Here is a 24,017-nt window from a genome sequence, read left to right on the forward strand (position 1 = left end):
CGAAATTATCTACGACTTCAATGTTATGACTGTCAACAGTGACGTGGGTGCCAAGTCGCGAGTGCGACGACCGCTTTGGAATCGACGAAGAGGTGGTGTGTTTCGATTCTCCTTTCACGGGTCTTTTCCAAGATTTGATTGAATGTCTTTGGCATATTTAGTTATGGATTTATCATGCTTTTAGTAGTCTTTAAGTTATATGGGGAATCCGATTTTCTCCATTTTCACACTGTCGGTAAAATTTCTTATGAGATTCGTACTCAGAAAATTTAGTTGTTGAATTAGGTGGTTTAGGAGACATGTACAATAAATTTGTTAGAGAGCGGGGCCTCACTAACTTTTGCCCACAGGTGCCCCTTGCCACTGTGATTTACAAAATTAACCAAATTAGAGCTTTATATCTTAATTTAGTGCTTAGCTAAGGCACTTTATATGTTTTCGGCTAATGGCGTTATGTGACAATGGTTCGATTACGCCCATCTAAGAACTGGACATTTTTTTTGTAGGAACCTACATACCACCTACATTCATTTCATCAAGATATCTCAATTTTTACTCAAATTACAGCAAGCACGGACAGACAGTCAACGGGATTTCAACTTTTCTCGTCATCCTGATCATTAATATATATCTATATATATAACCTTATATCTATCCCGATTAGTTTTAGGTGATACGTACAACCGTTAAGTGAACAAATCTATAAGACTCAATAACAACTGGTTGCAAGAGTATTAAAAGATTCAAATAAATGATAAAATTAATTTCTCCTAAGAAATAAGAACATTCAATATCTTCATTATTAACAGTGAAAACAAATGAAATGCAGAGAACGTATGTTTGATTTTTAAATGTTTTAATGTTTAGTAGCAATAAAGGAGGTTCATAAGATGGTATGGTTACCCCAAATCTTAAGAAGTGGAGAGGAAATTAACGAAAATCGTTTGGACACGTTCAGTCCTATTAATTGAAAATTGTAAATATGGTATTCAGATGAACACATCATACTACACGATAGAACGAACAAAAGATACTATTTTTTATTAACAAGTTGAAACTCACTCATTGTACTTCAACGTCTAGCTCAAACATACTACATACATATGTATACAAATGTACATATGTTGTCTGCGGTAATAATGTGGTGAATTCGTTAGAGTGAAATAAAAGTGTATCTTTCGGCATTAATTTACTCGCTATCTTTTTTTGTGTACGAACCTACTTTTAAAACCAGTTCTTGGAGTAAACTACAAATAAACAAGTGGAAAAATTATACAGATAGTATTGAAGTAGCTGCAAAGACTTTAGTGGCACGTAAGATAATTTATATATCTGCAAAAAAAAAAATTGATCAGTAATATATTTTATAAAAAAGTGGTTAATACAATGAAAACATCTGATCGAATTAAATTCAAGTTAAAGAACAATGCTGAAAAAATTAAACCGACAAAAAAAGATAAAGTGTAAGACGATTTGACTGTTTCTGTGTCAGTATACTATATATATTTGTCTTTACCATATACATATATAGAGAATTTTGTTCCGTGCCATTACATACAAAAGAGTTTAGAAACAAGAGCAAACTTGCACTCTCGCCTACATTTGGATGTTTCAAATTATGTGTATGCTTATATCTTTGAAAAATGTAGAACTAATACTTGTTCAATTTAAAATAAATATATATTGTTATACACTATTTCAAGTTTGAAGTTGCATATATATGTTTATTTATTATTATGCAGTTGCAAGAATACCTATGCATATGTATAAGTTTTCCTTCAAAAATTAAGCGATCCACTATCAATAACATCCAAAGTGATGATACATGTTTTATTTGCAATATAATTGAAAATAATAAGAATAAAAGTGTTCTTCATTCTACGATATTAATTTCTTATCGGCAGTAGAGGTTAGTTCACTCAATGACACGCCGTCTATGTGACGTGCAAATAACACACATTAGTTAATGTTTTGACTTTTGAAATTTTAGTGCCTTAAACTAATTTAAGACGTGATATATTATATTAAAAAAGAAACCTTAAAAATTTATTTATGTCATTAAAAACTAAAATTAAAAGTGAATTTTCGCGTATTTTCGTTTTTTTTTTTACTTACCAAAGCATTAATTGACAAATTGTGTCCACCTATTTACAAAATATAGTTCTACGAAGTTGGAACGTATGACAGTGTTTCGTTTAGTATAATAGCTTTTTAATTTCAAATTTTCAAAAAAATAATTAAGTTATAAGACTTTAATGTGCACCATACAAAATCCCATCTGCAGTTAAAAAAATGTGCTGCCCTACGAAAATTTTGCTGTGTTTTCTTCAAAACTTCTATTGCTTTATCTATCACAATTTGTGGAAACAAATCACGATTGTTGTGTATTTTCAAAGGAAAAATTTTACATGACTTGGTCTAGTTCTTAATGCTAATGTTAAGGTTTCAATTTTTCGGGGATTTTTTTAGGGTATATCCAAGGAAATTTCATAATGGGATTGAAAAAAATGAATAGTTCAAAAAAAAAACACCCTAATAAACATATACTATACATAACTCCTATACTGACAGAAACATAAGGTTTGTTAGAAAAACGAAAGCGATTATACATACTTATGTGGTATGTGGAAGTTGGGGTAGTATCGACCAGATTTTATTTAATTTTTCAAATACCATATACTACAAGTATTAGCATATCACTTACTAAAAAACTAATCATATAGAGTAAAGTCACCAGGATGTTCGAAAATCCTAAAAATTGTTATATAGGGGGAAAGTCACATTTTCGCTCTAATTTATCTATTTGAGGTACAAAGATACCCTGTTATGAGTAAAATGCCTTCTGTTACTTTCATTGGGATAACTCACACATTGGCCGATATATGCAGACAAAGTCACCCGAAAGTTCCAAAATCTTTATATTAAGTATATGGGAGCTAAGAGAAGTATTGGTCCGATTCAAACCCATTTTTGACATACAGACATACCATTATAAAAGAAGGATTATCCCTTAATTTCGGTAATACTATTGTCACACATTGCCCGTGTCAACTATAAGTATCGGGATCTAAATATTCGGTACTTAGGGACTTCAATAGTTTTTATGCATGTAAGGTGCTATCCTTATACTTCTTCCTTTTCTTCTTGTAATATGTCCGAAATAGTGCTCTAAATAGTCCGACCAAATTTTCCTCGTCTGCACCTTATTGGTATATGTGACTTTAGGGAAGTATTAACACGATTTTACCCATTTGTAACACACAGATATACTACTATCATAAAGGGTTCACTCTGAGATTCCATATAATATGTGGACCCATATTCAGTACCCAGGGGTTTGAACAGTTTTGGTTCTATTTATGCAATTTTTAGCCATACGGTGGCACACCTCAAGGGTATTCTGATATATTTTATTTTTTTTTATTATTTCATTTTATTTACAATCTGTCGTGTGACAATAAGCAAATGTTATTATTTCTATGATTCACTTTGATGCTAAAATTGCAATTTGTCCCTTCAATACATAAAGGCATTTGAAATATAATTGTACTATATATCACAATTAACTTAATTATTATTATATATACTTCACAATTTAATTAATTCAGTTAAACTTAAGATCTAAATTGTAAGTCGAAGGGATGTAGCCTTTGCAGTCTGCAAGTATCTTCACTGTTGTCCAGTAGGTTAATGGCATGTATGTTAGGGTGGCAGCTTAGGCGATTAAGATATCTTGAACTGAGTTTCTGAATCTCGCTCTTCACCAAATTTATTTCAAGATCTTTGGGTAAGTTAATATTTTTGATGTACCATGGAGCGTTTGCTATCAACCTGAGTGTTTTCGACTGATATCTTTGAATTAGTTCTACGTTCGATTTACTTGCAGTTCCCCAGATTTATATTCCATATGCCCAAATCGGTTTTAGAATGCTTTTATATAGGATCACCTTATTTTTGAGACTAAGTTTCGATTTGGGACCCAGTAGCCAGTACATTTTTCTCGTCTTGATTTTTAACTGATCTCGTTTAATTTTTATTTGTTGCTGCCATGTTAGTCTTCTGTCTAAGTGCATCCGGAGGTACTTAGTGCTAGTGCATTCTGGAATAATTGTTTGATTGAGATTGACGCTGGGGCAATCTCCTGCTTTCATGGTGAAGGTAACATGCGCTGATTTTATTTCATTTACCATAATGTTCCAATTTCGAAGACAGGATTCAACTGCGTTCAGTTGTTTTTGAACAGTTTCAGACGCTTCGTTTGCAGAGTAAGCAGATGCAAGAATGGCGGTGTCGTCCGCAAATGTGGCAACAGTTATATTTTCGTCGTTTATTATTGGCATATCGGCAGTGAAAATCGTGTACAGCGTTGGGCCAAGCACGCTACCTTGCGGAACGCCTGCTTTGACTTCGTATATGTCGGAAGTGTCATCATTAGTTCTAACGTAAAAATGTCTTCAATCTAGGTATGACCGAAGAAATAGGTAGAATTGAGCTGGTAGTTTAATTTTAATTTTATATAACAACCCCTCATGCCAGACTCTATCGAAGGCTTATTGAATGTCTAAGAAAACTGCCGAACAATACTGTTTCTCTTTGAGACATTTTAGAACGGTTTTTACGATTCTGTGGCACTGTTCTGGGGTTCCATGTAGTTGCCTGAATCCAAATTGATGGTCTGGTATAACGGATAAGGAATCCAAAACTGGCAACGATCGACGAAGAAATATTCTTTCGAATATTTTAGAGAATATTGTCAGCAAACTTATTGGTCTATAAGAGATTAATTCATTCTCGGGCTTATATGGCTTCGGAATCATTATAATTTCGGCACATTTCCATTGCGTAGGAAAGTGACTTAGCCTAAAACCACAATTAAAGATTAAAACTAGGAATAGCAAGCATTTCCTTGGTAATTGTTTGATTGTCCATGCATCAATATTATCTGGGCCAGGCGATTTAGAAATTTTCAACTGTGACACTTCTGATTGTACTTCAGTCAGTTTATCTTAATGTATTGGTTTATCCATTTGACATGGATTCTCAAGAAAAGTCTGAACAAGGCTTGAAAGTATTCGCAAGGTGGTTGCCAAAAGCGTCGGCTTTTCTTTTGTCAGATCCACACCAAGAGTTGTTTTCATCTTTTATCGGTACCTGTCGTTTCGGAGGATGTTTCAGATATTTAGTAGCTTTCGACAGATTGTATTCATCGTTTTTATTTGGATCAGCATTCTTAGGAAATTCTGCAACAGATTCTTCTTTCAGCTCTGCCAACTTGGATTTTAGTTCTTTAATTGCTTTGTTTACCCTGGTTTTGTCAACCGGATTTCTGCTATTCTGCCAGATCCTTCGAAGTCGTCTTTTCTTTTGTACCATCTGCGCTACTTCATCTGAATATGGCACACTGTTGTTACGGTATGGTTCAGATGAATTAAGAGTAGAAGCTAACGAAGCGGCTTGATGTATTTTTTGGGTGAAGTTTTCCACAGCGTTATCTAAGTCTCGTTTTTTTGTTATTTCCATGTTAAGGTTTACGTGGGACTCCAGCCAAGTTTGGAAAAATCGTATGTTCGATCTTTTGGTTAAAGAACGCTGCTTTCGGGATGTGACAACCACAGGCATATTTATATTGATAATGAAAGCGGAATGATCTGAGCTCATATCTTCACTATTCGAAATTTCTAGATGATGTGGGTTTATGCCGGTATAAATTGCGAAGTCAATTAGATCCGGAATTTTGTTGGGATCAGTCGGCCAGTATGTGGGTCTGCCAGCAGATAAAACATTTAAGCTTTTTTGAGAAACACACTTGTACGGTTCGCGGCCTTTGGGATTCGTAAGGCGTGAACCCCACCATGGATGTTTGGTATTGAAATCACCTCCGGCTAAAAATCTGGGACCCATTTTGTCGTAAAATGATTTAAAAGTTTCTTTGCTTATATTAAATCGAGGAGATATAAAGAAGTTATAATAATCGCTCCACTGCAGGTCTGGATTTTCAAAGAAGTTTCTTGAATTGATGGCACTGAAACTGGCTCTGAAACGAGTTATTTTAGTGATGATTTTATAAGAATTGCCGAACCACCGTGTGCTTTACCGGCGGGGTGGTTTGAAGTAATGAGATCGAATCCATTAATTTCAAAATAGAACTTAGCGGTAAAGTGGGTTTCTGAAACCAGTAATATATCTATATTGTTAGTTTTTATAAAATATTCAACTTCCAGTCCATGGCTGCTTAGTCCATTGGCATTCCAAATCGCTATTTTTAGACTTAATTGCATAGCTTAGTTAAGAGAGAAGACATCATATTTTTTAGTGTTGTGGTTAGCTCAATTTGTTTGGCAATCAATTCTTCGAGTTTGTCAATTTTTTCATGGCGTACTGTGGTTGTAGAAGAACTAAGTTGTCCTCTTGTTACATCAGCATAGCTACCGTTTTTATGGGGAACTTGATATTCGGCATTTGTAAGTTTGACCAAGGAAGGCCTTGTCTTATTATTAAGCGAGTCTTTTTTTGACACTAACTCCTGATAAATTTTACAACCTTTGTAATTGGCGGTATGATTTTGAAGGCAATGGAAGCATTTCGGTGGAGCTTCTCTATCTTTTGAACAAACAGACGAAGGCTGGTCTAGTGCACACTTTACACATCTATAAGGCTTTTTGCAATATTGCTTGGTGTGGCCGAAATCTTGTCAGCGGTGGCATTGTACCAAATCGTTAAGTTTTCTAGGTGGCTCAATCTTTACTACGGCATTGCATAAGCGATTTACGTCAAATACTTTTTTATTGTTTGTTGAAGGTTCAAGATCAACAAAGAATATTGACATCGGCAATTTTGAAATTTTGCTTTTTGCATTCACAATATTAGGTACAGTATGCCCGTTTTTTGCTAAGTCATGCTTGATATCATCGATAGTAATTGAAAAATGAATATTTTTTATAACTATTCGATATGGCTTATCTTCTTCCAATTAATATGTATGAAAAGTAATACTATAGGTATCTAAATAGCTAACAAGTTTTCTGTAGCAATCACTGTTTGAGGTCATTACTCTCGCTTGTTCGTCCCTGTATGACTTGTAGGTGAAATTTTCTTTACCAATAACAATTGAAAAGCTTTTCAACATTTTATTTATATCACTCACTTGAGGTACAAAAATTGGTGGTGGTTTGTGAGAAACTACAGCAGTTAACATTGAGTCCTCTTTTTCCTTAGAATTGTGTTTATTACTTTGCACGTCCAAATCTAGCACAGAAATCCGGTTTGAGTTGTTTGACCCTTCACTCATCCTTTGTTGTTATACTCTCGTAACAAAGTTGCTAAGGAGAGTATTATAGTTTTGTTCACATAACGGTTGTTTGTAAGTCCTAAAACTAAAGAGTTAGATATTGGGTGATATATAGCAAAGTGATCAGGATGACGAGTAAAGTTGAAATCCGGATGTCTGTCTGTCCGTCCGTCCGTCCGTACAAGCTGTACCTTGAGTAAAAATTGAGATATCAGGATGAAACTTGGTACACGTATTTCTTGGCTCCATAAGAAGGTTAAGTTCGAAGATGGGCAAAATCGAAATGGCAGAAGGAAGCTGCACCCAGGCTTTTTTTAAAAATTGAAAATGGGCGTAGCGTCGCCCACTTATGGACCAAAAACCAGATCTCAGGAACTACTAATCTAATTAATTTTACGGCAAAATAAAATAATATGTAAATGACGGATAATGAAATCTCGATTATCACTTTATCATGCGAGAGTATAAAATGTTCGGTGACAACCGAACTTAGTCCTTTCTTACTTGTTTTCTTCTATTTTAGTTCACACGCGTTCGGATTATTAATATTCACTTGTTTTAGTTAATAAATCCAGAGCTTAGTACGAGTACGTACGACTGCACTCACTAAGCACACATTAAGAACTCCTGATATATTTGGGGTGTTTTATTTGACCAGCCAAATAAGCTATTATCTTATTTTGTATGGAAGACTTAGCCAACATAATTATGTTTGCTTGTCATATGCTATCATAGCTTGTATATGGAACTAGAGACATTGCCAGTTCATCGCTTTTTTCATTCACAATAGCTAGGTTTTTTCCTAAAAAAAGTAGTTGGCAATAGCGATAAACCTCATTTTGACAGATGAAAATGTAAACAAACCAAAATTACAGATTTTTTGGATCAGTATTGAGTTAAAATTAAATAGTCAAATAGTTTTAGACCTCAAATAAATAAAATAAATCTATTTGTATAGTATATTAATATTTTGTTTACAAATTTGAAATTTCAAACTAAATTGTATATCAGCTGATTGTGAATATATGAAATAAGCTAAGTGCGTTTTATTTGTCCATGATTTAGCTATAAGATTGTGATGGTCAAATAAAACATGGCTGTTAATTGATTCTTGATTTATACACTGGAAAGTGAGAGTTTAAAATGGGGTTTTAAAGTGTGTTATACAATATAAAGAGAAGGCATGGCTGCCCAATTTCGCCCAATTTCATAGTAGAATAGAAAAATGTCAGAGGAATGCTACTTAGCAAATTTGGTTGAAATCGGTCGAGCGGGTTTCCAGATACGTGATTTTACCTAAAAGAGGGTGGCGCCACGCGCATCATCCACTTTTGATAACGACTCGTATAAAACCATCTCGAAGTTAAAATTTAATTTCTCTGGCGTATTGAATTATTGATTTATCGTGCTATTGAAAGTTTTTAATAGTATCATTATGTGGGGAGTGAGCGGAGTGATCGATTTCATCCATTTTCGCATTGTCGATAGAAAATTATATAATATTTGTGCTAGACAAATTTGATTGTTGTACCTTAAATAGTTTGGGAGATATGTACATTAAACTTATTAGGGGGCGGGGCCCACTTTTTCAGAATATTTTGCCCACAGGTGCCCCTGGCTACCGCAATCCTTTGTGGCAAATCAAAGTTATAGCTCTTAATTTATGTCATACCAACTCATTGGACCTGATTTTTTTTTAATTGTCTTAGTAGTTTTTAAAAAGTTGCTAAAATTAATAATAAATATCGACACTCTTCTTATAGTCTTAAATCCTACATAAATACAGAAGTTTAAATATATACTTTTTGCCAACATCCATGTGTCATTATGGACAATAATATTCCTATATGTGGATGTGACACGTTGAACCGTAGGAGTGATGCTGTTACATATTACATAAGAATGATTTTGCTCTATAGTAGGAGGACAAGTTACTAGAGTATATTTATACACTTATACTATGTTCGGACCGATATTGAAAACATCTTGAAAACACATTTGTGGGTTGTGTAATCTAAGTCGTTCGGACCGACAATGTGTGTTGTCAATGAGTTTTCACTGACAACTCACAAATTTATTTGTTTGTAGTTTTGCTTTTCCATTTTTCAATATCAATAAGGGGATTCTCTTCCTCTTGCAAGATTGCACAATGACACAAACTGCAAAAATCCTATACCGAAATGTGCAAGGCCAAGTAAACACCCATTGCAGAATCTAGTGATGTATGAACGGTTGATTCAGTTGATTTATTGATAATGACTATTGTGAATTGGCGCACTTTCTGCATACACTCTTAACAAAAAACTGTAACAAATCTTTATAACTTAAGTAGAAATTATAAAATCTGTTTAAAACTTAGCTTCTTCAACAATTTAACGACGAAATATGTATGTCTTTATGTAAAATGAAAGCAAAAACAGGGTTGCAATTATATTTTTACATGTCACTGCACGAAAATAAACATGGGTTTTGGTCTGACATATTTTATATCCATTGCAAATAATTTTCTGCGTGTGCTTGTGCAATTCGTGCACCGTGCAAGAGTTTTGCAAGAGCAAGAGAATCCCCCTAATATGACAATATCAAGTGACAGCTGGTTTTCAATGTGTTCTCGTTTGACAGATTTAACATGGACGAAAACACAAGTTTTAGGGCGCAAACATGTTTTCATTGTCGGTCCAAACATAGTATTAGCTACTTATAAATTCAAATATCTTTTTTATGCAAATTTGGGTTTCTTCTTTAGAAACAAATGGATAACATTTGGAACAATTATAATTTTGACTATTTGCACGCGTTACTACAAGGTGACAGAACCAGACCATGTTTGGTAAGTAATAACAATATTATACAATTGCAGTTACTTTAACTACTTTAAATCAAATTTTCTTGTTCTCTAGCTGGGATGAAACACATTTTGGAAAGATGGGTAGCTGGTATATTAATAGAACATTTTTCTTTGACGTCCATCCACCATTGGGAAAGGTATTCTGCTTTTTATATATCTTTATATACTAGACTATCGTTCTTTGTTAATTTTTATAATTTCGCAACACGGATCAGAAAGTTTACGGTATATAGATAAGTACTATATGTATATCAAAATTATTAGAAACGGAAAGCGTTAATATTAAATAACTGAAACGTGTAATTTTAATTTTTTTATACCCTGAATATACCATATATTAAGTTTGCCATAATGTCTGTAACACCTAGAGAGAAATGTCGGAGACCTTAGAAATATATATCTAAACGATAGGCGTGACTAACTGAATCCATTTATCCATGCCGGTCTGTCTGTCAGTTTGTGCGTCTGTCGTATGTACGCGAACTAGTTCGTCAGTTTTTAAGATATATGTAAATCACATTATTTTCTTCCTAAGAATCTGCTTATTTGCCAGAACCGACGATATCGGACCACTATAGCATATAGTTTTCATAGAAGCTGAACGATGAGAGTCGAGCACTTGCATTGACACCTTTTTTTTTACGAGATTTCAGGAAACTTGGCAAGACTTATTGCATAAGGGAGTAATACAAATTCTAAAGATATTGTTCAGATTGGATAAATATAGCCTCTAGCCATACAAACCGAGCAATCGGAATCAAGTTCTTCAAGGGAATTTTTTGTGTTTGTTAAAGATAAGCTTGGCGCAACCGAAGGCTAGGCAGGCGATATATTAAGGAGCTAAAATGTCTTTTTGAAACTAAAAACAGATTTTTTTTTTCAATATTATTTTATTTATTGGATCTGCTTATTTTTAAAGCCTAACAATAAGTCATAAAATCTTAAATCTTTTTAAAAACTAAACAAGCTCAAGCAAGTGATTGAGCTCTTTTGGTGATATGTTGCTCTTTAGTGCGCAGACATATCTTTTCTTTTAAGGCGTGTTTGATCGCAGGAATATACCAAAGCATTAGCAAAAGGGTTTGGGTGATCTCGGAGTTTAGATATATATTTAATTCTACTATCTTCTACTTCTTTCTTTACCATAGGAATACCAAGGTCTCTATGGATATTTTCATTACGCATCTACCATGGTGAACACATGATTGTTTAAAGCATTTTCGATTGGAACCTTTGTTTTATATCAATATTAGTTGCACAGGTCGTACCCCACAGTTGAATGCCATACTTTAAAATCGTCTTTATGATCGCATTATTTAAAGCAGTTTGTTGTCTAGGCTAAGTTTACAGTTTTTATTTAAAAGTCAATTTAAATTTGTAGCGATAAATGTGCAGAGAGATATGTTTTCTCCACGTGAGCCTTCTATCTAGGTGAATACGAAGATATGTTACTTCTTTCGCTTGGGGTACTAAAATACTAGGGGTATTCGCTTGCTCTTGCAAGATTGCAGATTGCAAAAATTCTATACCGAAATATACAAGGGCACGAGAGCACCCATTGCAGAATCTAGTGATATATGAACGGCTGATTTGGTCAATTTATTGTGAATGACTATCATGCATGGCTATTGTGAATTGGCGCACCTTCCGCATACATTTTTAACAAAAAAAACTGTAACAAATCTTTATAATTTAAATAGAAATTATAAAATCTATTTTAAACTTACCTTCCTCAACCATTTAACGTCGTAATATATCTTTATGTAAAATGACAGCAAAAACAGGGTTGCAATTATATTTTTGCGTGACATTGCACGCAAATACACATGGGTTTTGGTCTGACATATTTTACAGCCATTGCAAATAATTTTCTGTGTGTGTTTGTTGTTGTGTCGGTGCACCCAGAGGAAATATATGCAATTCTTGTACCGTACAAGGGTTTTGTAAGAACAAGAGAATACCCTTGCTGTTTATTTTTATTGCCAGGCACATTTTTGGTCTAAGCGCAAATGTAACAAGCTTACACTTCTGTTCATTCACATTAGCTGTGTCATCCGCAAAAGTTGAAGTTAATACATTGTTAGAAGTTTGTTGGAAAATTGTTGGAAGATCTGATGTATAAATGATGTATAGTGTTGGGCCTAAAACACTGCCCTGTGGTACACCAGCCCTTATCTGTCCTTCATCAGATACGAAATCTCCTACTTTCACCATAAATTGTTTATTGTTTGAATAAGACTCCAATATTTTATACAATTCTTGAGGTAGAATTTTTCTAATCTTATATAAAACAAGTTCATGCCACACCCTATCAAACGCCTGAGCTTCATCTAGAAATATTGCAGTACAGTACTCCGTGTGCTGAAATGCTTTCCTTATTTCGTTAGTAATTCTATTTACTTTCTCTATTGTGCCATGTTTCGCACGAAATCCAAATTGATGTGTTGGTATTGTATAATTTTCGTAGAGGAAAGGAGACAACTTTGATAGTAATACTTTTTAAATATTTTAGAAAGACGGGGTAAAAGACTGATTGGTCTATATGAAGGCGGCTGGGTTAAGTCTTTCTTAGGTTTATCTATCAAGATAATCTGCAAATTTTTCCATGAAATTGATAGTACCTTTCCGAAACTAAGAAATGCATTGAGGAGCAAAGTAAGCACCTCTACAGCAATTATTGGTAACTCAATTAGCATTTTTGGGGTAATGTTATCATGTCCCGGAGACTTTTTTGGATCAAGTTCTTTTATGATTCGAATAATTTCAGAAGGTAAAGTCTTAAAAGACTCGAGCAACTCTTTGGCTGTGTTGGGTAAGATTGATAGCTTAAAGTTTCTCTTTGGAAAATTAGGTTGAAATACCTTTTTTAGGTGATTTGCAAAACAATTAGCCGTTTCCTCGTCACTTCGAACCCAATTTCCACCCAAGTCTCTTATAGGCATGTTGGTGGCTTCCTGGACTTTTGGGCTTTCCAAAGGGAATTTTGCTTGTTGGAATTTGGACACAGCTTCCTTATATACGTTTCGGTGTTGAATTCTTCCTCACGTTTAAGCGCTTTTTTTTAATTTGCGTACAGCAGATTTTAATTGAAGCTGAATGGAAGGGAAACGAATTATCTGCCATTCACGTCTTGCACGCCTTTTTTCATTTACAAGCTGTTCTATTTCTCTATTAGTGATTTTTCTGGGACCAAGCGGCTATAGTTTTTGTTTGGTATTGCTAAGTCAGCTGCGCTAGTTATTATATCATTGAGTTCTCTTATGCTTTCGTCAATATCTCTTCCTGTATTTATTTTGTACTCAACATTAATGTGACTACTGACTTATTTTTTATATTTTAGCCAATTCGTTTTTTAAGATGTTAGACCCACTTTTGGATCAACGAATATGGGTTGTTCACATAACTTTATTAGTACGGGAGAGTGATCAGAAGATAGATCAGTACATGTATCAACTGTTATGTGCGATTTATCTATATTTTTGATTACAGCAAAATCAATTAAATCTGGCATTTTGTTACGAACACTAGGCAAATATGTCGGCTTACCAGGAGATATTATTTCAAGGTTATTGTGCCTATTTATAACAGTTTCATGCAGCTGTCGCCCTTTCGGATTAATTAGTCGTGAACCCCAATACATGTGTTTTGTATTTTATTCTCCACCTGCCATAAATCTAGCACCCCGCGATTCAAAAGGCTTTGTAAATTGGATGCCTGTAATTTTAAACCGAGGTGGACAGTATTTAGCCGTCAGGTTTAGGTCTCCACAGCGATTTTGTATAGATATTGTTGTAACTTGTAATTGCGCTGTATTTGTCGAACCAACACTGCTGTTCCACCATGTGCCTTTCCATCTGGGTGATTTGTAACATAGATTCTAAATCCAGGTATAAAGAAATTGTTTTTATTCGTAGGATGCGTTTCTGACAAAAGCATGACATCTATATTATTTTCATCAAGAAATATAATAAGCTCCAATTTATGTTGGCATTCTACATATATACAAATATTCAATACAGTAATTTTTTACTTAAAAAAGTTTGCAACATTTGGTTTTGTGATATGATTATATCTTTAATCAAGTGTCAAGGTTGAAAATCATAGTTTCAACGCTTCCATTTGGTTTCACCATATCTGCATAGCTCCCATGTGTCGGCATTCACGACTGTGGCGGTACACTTTGCATCGCCGTTAGGCTCTTTGCTCAGTAAGACTCTGTTGCCATTTAAGATTTCTGGCTTTTTATGATTTGGCGTGCCTGGTTGAAATTTTTTGGTATTGACCGCGGATTTAACTGGACTTAATTTCCTTTTTACGTTAATGTAGCGATCAATACCAGTTTGAACAGACGGTTCTTTTTTGCTTGATACATTCTCACATTTCATTTTGTTTTCCTTCGCTGTCCTGGTGCTTGCTGGTATCTGCATACTGGTTGCTGTCTACGCATTTGTTGTTGCCCGATTGCTGTTTTCTGCAGCTTCTGCTGACTGCGAACTTTGCTCACTTTCCATTACTGCTGATCGTTGCAATGACTCATCATCGCCGTTACATGTGGTTTTGCCAGGCGTTGCTTTTGCAGGCTCGACAAAGCTAAGAAGGCATTTAAGGAATGCCTACGGCCTTGCCGGTGAGGCTGGGAAATACTCATTATTGTTATTTTTATACTCTCGCAAAAAAGTTGCTAAGGAGAGTATTATATCGGGTGATTTTTTAAGAGCTTGATAACTTTTTTTAAAAAAAAAACGCATAAAATTTGCAAAATCTCATCGGTTCTTTATTTGAAACGTTAGATTGGTTCATGACATTTACTTTTTGAAGATAATTTCATTTAAATATTGACCGCGGCTGCGTCTTAGGTGGTCCATTCGGAAAGTCCAATTTTGGGCAACTTTTTCGAGCATTTCGGCCGGAATAGCCCGAATTTCTTCGGAAATGTTGTCTTCCAAAGCTGGAATAGTTGCTGGCTTATTTCTGTAGACTTTAGACTTGACGTAGCCCCACAAAAATAGTCTAAAGGCGTTAAATCGCATGATCTTGGTGGCCAACTTACGGGTCCATTTCTTGAGATGAATTGTTCTCCGAAGTTTTCCCTCAAAATGGCCATAGAATCGCGAGCTGTGTGGCATGTAGCGCCATCTTGTTGAAACCACATGTCAACCAAGTTCAGTTCTTCCATTTTTGGCAACAAAAAGTTTGTTAGCATCGAACGATAGCGATCGCCATTCACCGTAACGTTGCGTCCAACAGCATCTTTGAAAAAATACGGTCCAATGATTCCACCAGCGTACAAACCACACCAAACAGTGCATTTTTCGGGATGCATGGGCAGTTCTTGAACGGCTTCTGGTTGCGGCAATTTTGCTTATTTACGTAGCCATTCAACCAGAAATGAGCCTCATCGCTGAACAAAATTTGTCGATAAAAAAGCGGATTTTCTGCCAACTTTTCTAGGGCCCATTCACTGAAAATTCGACGTGCCCAAAATTGGACTTTCCGAATGGACCACCTAAGACGCAGCCGCGGTCAACATTTAAATGAAATTATCTTCAAAAAGTAAATGTCATGAACCAATCTAACGTTTCAAATAAAGAACCGATGAGATTTTGCAAATTTTATGCGTTTTTTTTTTAAAAAAAGTTATCAAGCTCTTAAAAAATCACCCGATAGTTTTGTTCACATAACGGTTGTTTGTAAGTCCTAAAACTAAAAGAGTCAGATATAGGGTTATATATACCAAAGTGATCAGGGTGACGAGTAGAGTTGAAATCCGGATGTCTGTCTGTCCGTCCGTCCGTCTGTTCGTCCGTGCAAGCTGTAACTTGAGTTATCATGATGAAACTTATTACAGGTATTTCTTGGCTCCATAGGAAGGTTAAGTTCGAAGATGGGCAAAATCGGCACACTGCCACGCCCACAAAATGGCGAAAAACGAAAACCTATAAAGTGTCATAACTAAGCCATAACTAAAGATATTAAAGTGAAATTTGGCACAAAGGATCGCATTAGAAATGGGCATATTTGGACGTAATTTTTTTGGAAAAGTGGGCGTGGCCCCGCCCCCTAATAAGTTTTTTATACATATCTCGGAAGCTATTATAGCTATGTCAACCAAACTCTATAGAGTCGTTTCCTTCAGGCATTTCCATATGGGTTTTTCCATAGAAAGGTCTACCGGGAGCAAAAATTAAAATAGTGATAAACAAATAATTTTTTCTGATATTATATAAAAAATATATATATATTTTTATAATATAATATGATTTGCAGCTTATCTCAAGGGTTTTTGTTAGAAAAATGACCTGAAAGTTGAAATAGCGTAGAAAGTAGCATTTGTGTACCTTTAATGCCTTTTTATTTTTGTATTTTTTGATAATACGTAAATTCTTATTATGTTTGCACTAGTCTTATTAAATCTTGCTAGGAACAACAATGAATACAAAAAAATCAACGAGACCAAACGAAGCTCGATAACGGTAAATTTTTATTTTGCTTTCATTGATATTGTTTTGTCGCGTTCTTGTCCGTAAATCATTATTTTTATCAGTAGTTTGCGATCGATCGTAACACGTGGCTGCAAATTTATATTTAAATCAATTTTAGTGACCTAAATTTAAAAAAAAAGTTTCAGTATCTTATATTCATACAAAATATTTTAATTGGTTTTTGAAGTGTGTCGCGTTCGCTACCGTAAGTATAACTTTTTTGAAAAATATTTTTTTTTTGCTTTTTTTAGCATGTATATTTATTTATATAGATTGGTAAAACATGTGGCTTAGCAAGAAAAGAAATATCAAAACCCGAAAACTGCATTCGATCTCCTGTGACGATCATTTGAAATTAAAAGTAGCTCAAACCGCATATTCATTGAAAAAAAATATTTCATAAAAAAAACATTTCTCATTTATTTTTACTTATTTTCTTATATGAATTTTTATTTTTGTTTTCAATTTCATTTTTTGAATTTGAATTATTATAGTAATCGTCATTAGAATCATGGAAGGCAAATATGTCACGTTCTAAATGTCACGTGCTAAATTAGATTAAGCTTGTAAAAAAAACACCGATGAAAATATATCAACAAGAAATGTATCAAAAGAAGCCCTTTTTAGTCCTTTTTAGTTTAAATTAATCATTCTAAAATATATTGTTGCGTTTCGCAGAATCTTGCATTTTTCTATATGTAATCGAAAGCAAGTTCTATTTTTTGTCGCGTTCTTGATCCCATGTTTATTGCTAATGAATTGGAAACAAATTATCGAAAGCTCCTACATTTTGTACTATGCATGGTGATAATGAAAAGCTTTCGAATAGTAACAACACATTTTTTTTGTTAATTTTTTTACTTTTGGTTTATGCACTTCAAAGGCGTACGACTGTCGCGTTCTCGACCATGGAAATACCCATATGCAGTTCAAAAATGGAAGAAATCGGAAAATAACCACGCCCACCTCCCATACAAAGGTTATGTTGAAAATCACTAAAAGTGCGTTAGCCGACTAACAAAAAACGTCAGAAACACTAAATTTTACGGAAGAAATGGCAGAAGGAAGCTGCACCCAGGCTTTTTTTTTAAATTGAAAATGGGCGATTTCAATGAAATGCGGTGTATAATATTTTCTTAACCCCCTGATGACATGTACGAAATATGGGTGAAATCGGTTCTCAACCACGCCTTCTTCCAATATAAGGCTATTTTGAATTCCTTCTCTGTATAATATCGTCCCGTCAATATAACAATAGCGTATAATTTTTTTGGGGTTTTGAGAAAATCGAGTTTAAAGTTTTTGTCAAATCAGATGTCTATTAAAACCTCAATATCGCGGTAAATAAAAATTCTTCATAGTGGATTTTTCGATGAGTACATTATACCGTTTCTTGTCTTTAAATTTACCAAGTTTTTTTATTCTACGCATCCTTTAAGGCCATAATTATGTTATTCAAGGCGCAAGTCCTCCATATAGGTCATTTTATTTTTTAAGGAATTCGTATGATGTATCTGATACACTATTTTATTTTGTATGGTATACGCTGTTTTATTCAATAAGTTTACGGTATTTTTATTAAAATATTTGATCTCAAAAATATCAATTTATAACATTATAAAACAGTAATTAATTCATAGTTTTGGTAATTCAGTGGCATTTATTCATTACTTTCCAATTTGGGTTATTATAAACCAAAAATTATGACACATGAAGGTATAATTGCGTAAATCAAAAATAACTAGAAATTCATTCGTCTTCATTCTCTTCCTCTGCTACATCTGGCTCATCTAAACAATTTCGCTTGTTTCCACCTCGTAAATTAAAAAAAATGACTGCGAGCCACGAGGAATTAGCATTTTCCACAACGACTGGTGGTTTCGTGTCACAGCCTGTTGATATTTACCTTGCTTACTTCACTTATTATATAAAAGACGATACTCACTCAGATGTTTAAAATCAATATTTTTATGAAATTTCAAATGACTACAATATTTCCTTGGCATTCATGTAGTCAAAACAACGTAAAAATCGCATAGGCTACTACTCTTGTAAATTTCTGATAAAACTTTCGAATTTGTATTGAAAATAAAACAGCTTATGTGGAGTATAGAAATGGTCGGAATAAAACTATTTCTCAAACAATAGTGTATATTATTATAAGCTATTTTATGAGTTAAAGTTTTGATAAATTGTATTTATTTCTACAGGCTAAAATGGAGTATAATGCGCATACACTATTATTCTTTTAACAACTTTGCAGTAGCAATTTCAAGCAAAATAGCGCATATGAGCTTATACACTTATTGAAGGAATTTTTTTAACATGAAATTATACACCATTTTTTCCAATGACATTTTGACCCACTTTGTGGAAGTAGAATTTGACGAAATGTTGACCAGACATAGAATCAATGATGGAGATTCTAAATATGCAATAAAAAAATAATGGCGTATGAGCACATACGCTATTGTTATATTGAGGGGACGATATATACATTAGGAACCAATGATGATAGCGGAATAAAACTTTACACAAATACGGTATTTGAAAAATATGTAAATGACGGATAATGAAATCTCGATTATCACTTTATCATGCGAGAGTATAAAATGTTCGGTGACACCCGAACTAAGCTCTTCCTTACTTGTTTTTTTTTTGTTTTTATCTATTTTTTTCGTGCACTGTTTTTAATGATTATAATTAATAGTTTTTAGCTCTAGTTTTTGTTTGATTGCTTGTTTTTAAATTATTATTATTGTTTGTTTACTCTTTTACAAAAAGCCCAAACAAAATAGAACTATTGGTACAATCGGCATTTCGAATATATCGGTCAGGGTTTGAGTTATCTTCATAAAATTGCCAAGAAACATGTTTTTGAGTATACTTGAGAAATTCCCAAAAAATAATTCAACTAGCTTTGCCCCTCAGTGTTAGCGGCGGGCCATTAGGAATTTAAATTGTGTATTAACAGTACAAATAATGACTATTCACATTTTAAAAAGCAAAATATTATAAATTTATTTCCACCAATTTTTTTTTGGGCGGGAGGAAACCTCTTTGACGCAACCACACCTCGTCAGCCAGTGTTTCTTGTAAACTCAGAGATACTTTAGTAGTAAGGTTATCTTCCGAGCTAACAACATTGCTAAATAGGCTGTCTCCTCAACAATACGCTTGTGCGATAGGTCCAGAACGCTGATCTGCCGGTAATCACCTGCTAGCAATACAGCCACTTCACTCATCAAGATTCGATTATCCTGAATATCATGCCAGCTGCGATCAGGTGCTTCAATTGCTCGCTTGTGCTACATTGTGCATTCGTTCTATATATATATATTTACACAATACAATAGATCATCGCGACTAATAGATCTGCGGATGTTGCAAGTGGGCGTTTCTTCAACTATACTAGCATCAAGTTCAGTAAAAAAAAGTTTTGCCCCTCTGGTCCTGGCACTATAGGGCGTTGTCCATAGTTGGGTCACAGTGACCGTGGTCTTCAAGCAGACACATCAGCTCTTAAAAACTGATGGGGCCTCGGATTCAAGTTAGCAGCAACCAAACACAATTACACTCAGAGTGTGTTGTGAACGGTATGAATTGTATCCAAGGCATCTGAGGCTTTCACTCTAGGCCAATCGTCGACGGGGGCGCCTTGCACGATTTAATATTTCCGGGTCTCGAAACAAAAAAAAATATATTTTTAGCTCTACCGAAGCGGAGCGTTCTTTATTTAAACTTGTTTAGCTAATAACTAAAGACGAGGCGAGGATGTGTGTTGTCTCCATCTGCAACAAGATTAGATTGTTGGCTGCAGTTTTGTAGTTACGCCAATGGAAAGGTAGTGAAGTGGCGTGATACAGCATGATGTCGTCGCTTGTTGCTATGCTAATTAGTTTGATATGAAGAATGCGTAGTGCGTCCTTTAACACCCTCCTTCTAAAAATAAAGCTCCTGATTTATATTAGTTTTAATGCATCTCTTCTGATTAAATGTTCATTTCATTTTTCTCTAAGGATTTGTCGGTTCTCTTTCGTGTTTTTTCTTGCAACTTTAATTTTTTACATTTTAATGTGGCACAGTATAATTTAAAGGATATAAATATAGATATTGCTAATATACAAATGACGACAATAATTATAAATGTACACCTTACAGGGTGTTCATCAAAGGGTATTATAAAAGTATGTAAATTTAGTATATTGCTAAATTTGTATTCTAAACTACTTTCTAAAATTATTAATATCTTTATTCTTTCTTCTGTGGGGGTAGCTTTACAAATTGACCAATTTCTTCTTTTTTATTATGGTATATATCGATACCAAATTACATAGTTTTAACAGATCGTAAAAGGTTTGTTTGTTCGTAAGTTTTATTATTTATTACATCTGTTCCTTCTACAATTATGTTACCTTCACTTATTTGTTTAATTGGTTCATTATTTTATTTTTTTGTTTTACCTCTTTACTTTCTAGTATGGGTATTGTACAATTATCTGTGTTTGCTTATTATATATATATCTTCTTCTTCTTAATTGGCGTAGACACCGATAAGGGGGTTATAGCCGAGTTAACAACAGCGCGCCAGTCGTTTCTTCTTTTCGCTACGTGGCGCCAATTGGATATTCCAAGCGAAGCCAGGTCCTTCTCCACTTGGTCCTTCCAACGGAGGTCTTCCTCTTCCTCTGCTTCCCCCGGCGGGTACAGCGTCGAATACTTTCAGAGCTGGAGTGTTTTCGTCCATTCGGACAACATGACCTAGCCAGCGTAGCCGCTGTCTTCTGTCGTCGTATATCTCGTACAGCTCATCGTTCCATCGAATGCGATATTCGCCGTAGCCAATGCAAAAAGGACCATAAATCTTTCGCAGAACTTTTCTCTCGAAAACTCGTAATGCCGACTCATCGGTTGATGTCATCGTCTAAGCCTCTGCACCATATAGCAGGACGGAAATAATGAGCGACTTATAGAGTTTGGCTTTTGTTCGTCGAGAGAGGACTTTACTTCTCAATTGCCTACTCAGTCCGAGTAGCACCTGTTGGCAAGAGCAATTCTGCGTTGGATTTCCAGGCTGTCATTGTTGGTGGTGTTAATACTGGTTCCTAAATGGACGAAATTATCTCCTACTTCAAAGTTGTCAACAGTGACGTGAGTACCAAGTCGCGAGTACGACGACTGTTTGTTTGATGACAGCAGATATTTCGTCTTGCCCTCGTTCACTGCCAGACCCATTTCTTTTACTTCCTGGTCCAGCCTGGAGAAAGCAGAACTAACGGCGCGGGTGTTGAGGCCGATGATATCAATATCATCGGCATATACCAGCAGCTGTACACTCTTATAAAAGATTGTACCTGCTCGATTAAGTTCTGCAGCTCGAATAATTATCTCCAGCAGCAGATTGAAGAAGTCGCACGATAGGGAGTCGCCTTGTCTGAAACCTCGTTTGGTATTGAACGGCTAGGAGAGGTCCTTCTCTATCCTGACGGAGCTTTTCGTGTTGCTCAACGTCAGTTTACACAGCCGTATTAGTTTTGCGGGGATACCAAATTCAGACATCGCGGCATAAAGGCAGCTCCTTTTCGCGCTGTCGAAAGCAGCTTTGAAATCGACGAAGAGGTGGTGTGTGTTGATTCTCCTTTCACAGGTCTTTTCCAAGATTTGGCGCATGGTGAATATCTGGTCGGTTGTTGATTTGCCAGGTCTAAAGCCACACTGATAAGGTCCAATCAGTTTGTTGACGGTGGGCTCTAATCTTTCACACAATACCCTCGATAGAATCTTATATGCGATGTTGAGGAGGCTAATCCCACGGTAGTTGACGCAGATTGTGGGGTCCCTTTTTTTATGGATTGGGTATAGCGCACTTAAATTCCAATCGTTGGGCATGCTTTCGTCCGGCCATATTTTACAAAGAAGCTGATGCATGCCCCCTATCAGTACTTCGCCGCCGTGTTTGAATAGTTCGGCCGGCATCGGCCCCCGCCGCTTTGTTGTTCTTCAGACGGGTAATTGCTTTTCGAACTACTTCATGATCGGGCAATGGAACGTCGGCTCCATCGTCATCGATTGCGGAATCGGGTTCGCCTTCTCCTGGCGTTGTGTGTTCACTGCCATTCAGCAGGCTGGAGAAGTGCTCCCTCCATAATTTAAGTATGCTCTGGGCATCGCACAGTGGAAGAAATGGTCAATCTAGCGGCGCTTTCTTAATAGCTTTTTAAATACAATGAAAAAATACATTACTTTATTCTAAAAATACGTGTTAATTATTTATTTATATCGGGTGATTTTTTAAGAGCTTGATAACTTTTTTTTAAAAAAAAAACGCATAAAATTTGCAAAATCTCATCGGTTCTTTATTTGAAACGTTAGATTGGTTCATGACATTTACTTTTTGAAGATAATTTCATTTAAATGGTGACCGCGGCTGCGTCTTAGGTGGTCCATTCGGAAAGTCCAATTTTGGGCAACTTTTTCGAAGCATTTCGGCCGGAATAGCCCGAATTTCTTCGGAAATGTTGTCTTCAAAGCTGGAATAGTTGCTGGCTTATTTCTGTAGACTTTAGACTTGACGTAGCCCCACAAAAATAGTCTAAAGGCGTTAAATCGCATGATCTTGGTGGCCAACTTACGGGTCCATTTCTTGAGATGAATTGTTCTCCGAAAGTTTTCCCTCAAAATGGCCATAGAATCGCGAGCTGTGTGGCATGTAGCGCCATCTTGTTGAAACCACATGTCAACCAAGTTCAGTTCTTCCATTTTTGGCAACAAAAAGTTTGTTAGCATCGAACGATAGCGATCGCCATTCACCGTAACGTTGCGTCAACAGCATCTTTGAAAAAATACGGTCCAATGATTCCACCAGCGTACAAACCACACCAAACAGTGCATTTTTCGGGATGCATGGGCAGTTGGCCACCAAGATCATGATTTAACGCCTTAGACTATTTTTTGTGGGGCTACGTCAAGTCTAAAGTCTACAGAAATAAGCCAGCAACTATTCCAGCTTTGGAAGACAACATTTCCGAAGAAATTCCGGGCTATTCCGGCCGAAATGCTCGAAAAAGTTGCCCAAAATTGGACTTTCCGAATGGACCACCTAAGACGCAGCCGCGGTCAACATTTAAATGAAATTATCTTCAAAAAGTAAATGTCATGAACCAATCTAACGTTTCAAATAAAGAACCGATGAGATTTTGCAAATTTTATGCGTTTTTTTTTTAAAAAAAGTTATCAAGCTCTTAAAAAATCACCCGATAGAAAATAGAATAGAAAAAAAACTATTCAGAGTCGGAGCTCTCAGAATTACTACCGTCAGGTAGATCATTTATATGTAAAAGAAGGTTTTTGACCTCATCATCTATTTCAATGTGATTTTTGGAGTACTTGGAGGTGCTTTT

At 35.3% G+C, this 24,017-nt stretch overlaps 1 protein-coding gene across 1 annotated transcript in view; it reads left to right on the top strand.

The window, feature by feature from the left end:
* The first annotated feature begins 1,043 nt into the window (after nt 1-1,043).
* The window catches only part of LOC120780929, a 30,293-nt gene continuing 7,319 nt past the window's right edge, over nt 1,044-24,017 (top strand). The window contains exons 1-3 of the mRNA XM_040113163.1: nt 1,044-1,463; nt 10,035-10,118; nt 10,189-10,273. Of these exons, the coding sequence (XP_039969097.1) occupies nt 1,387-1,463; nt 10,035-10,118; nt 10,189-10,273 (246 nt within the window). The 5' untranslated portion in view covers nt 1,044-1,386. The remainder of the gene's footprint in view (nt 1,464-10,034; nt 10,119-10,188; nt 10,274-24,017) is intronic.

Source organism: Bactrocera tryoni, unplaced genomic scaffold, assembly GCF_016617805.1.
Source record: "Bactrocera tryoni isolate S06 unplaced genomic scaffold, CSIRO_BtryS06_freeze2 scaffold_25, whole genome shotgun sequence".
Taxonomy (NCBI): Eukaryota; Metazoa; Arthropoda; class Insecta; order Diptera; family Tephritidae; genus Bactrocera; species Bactrocera tryoni.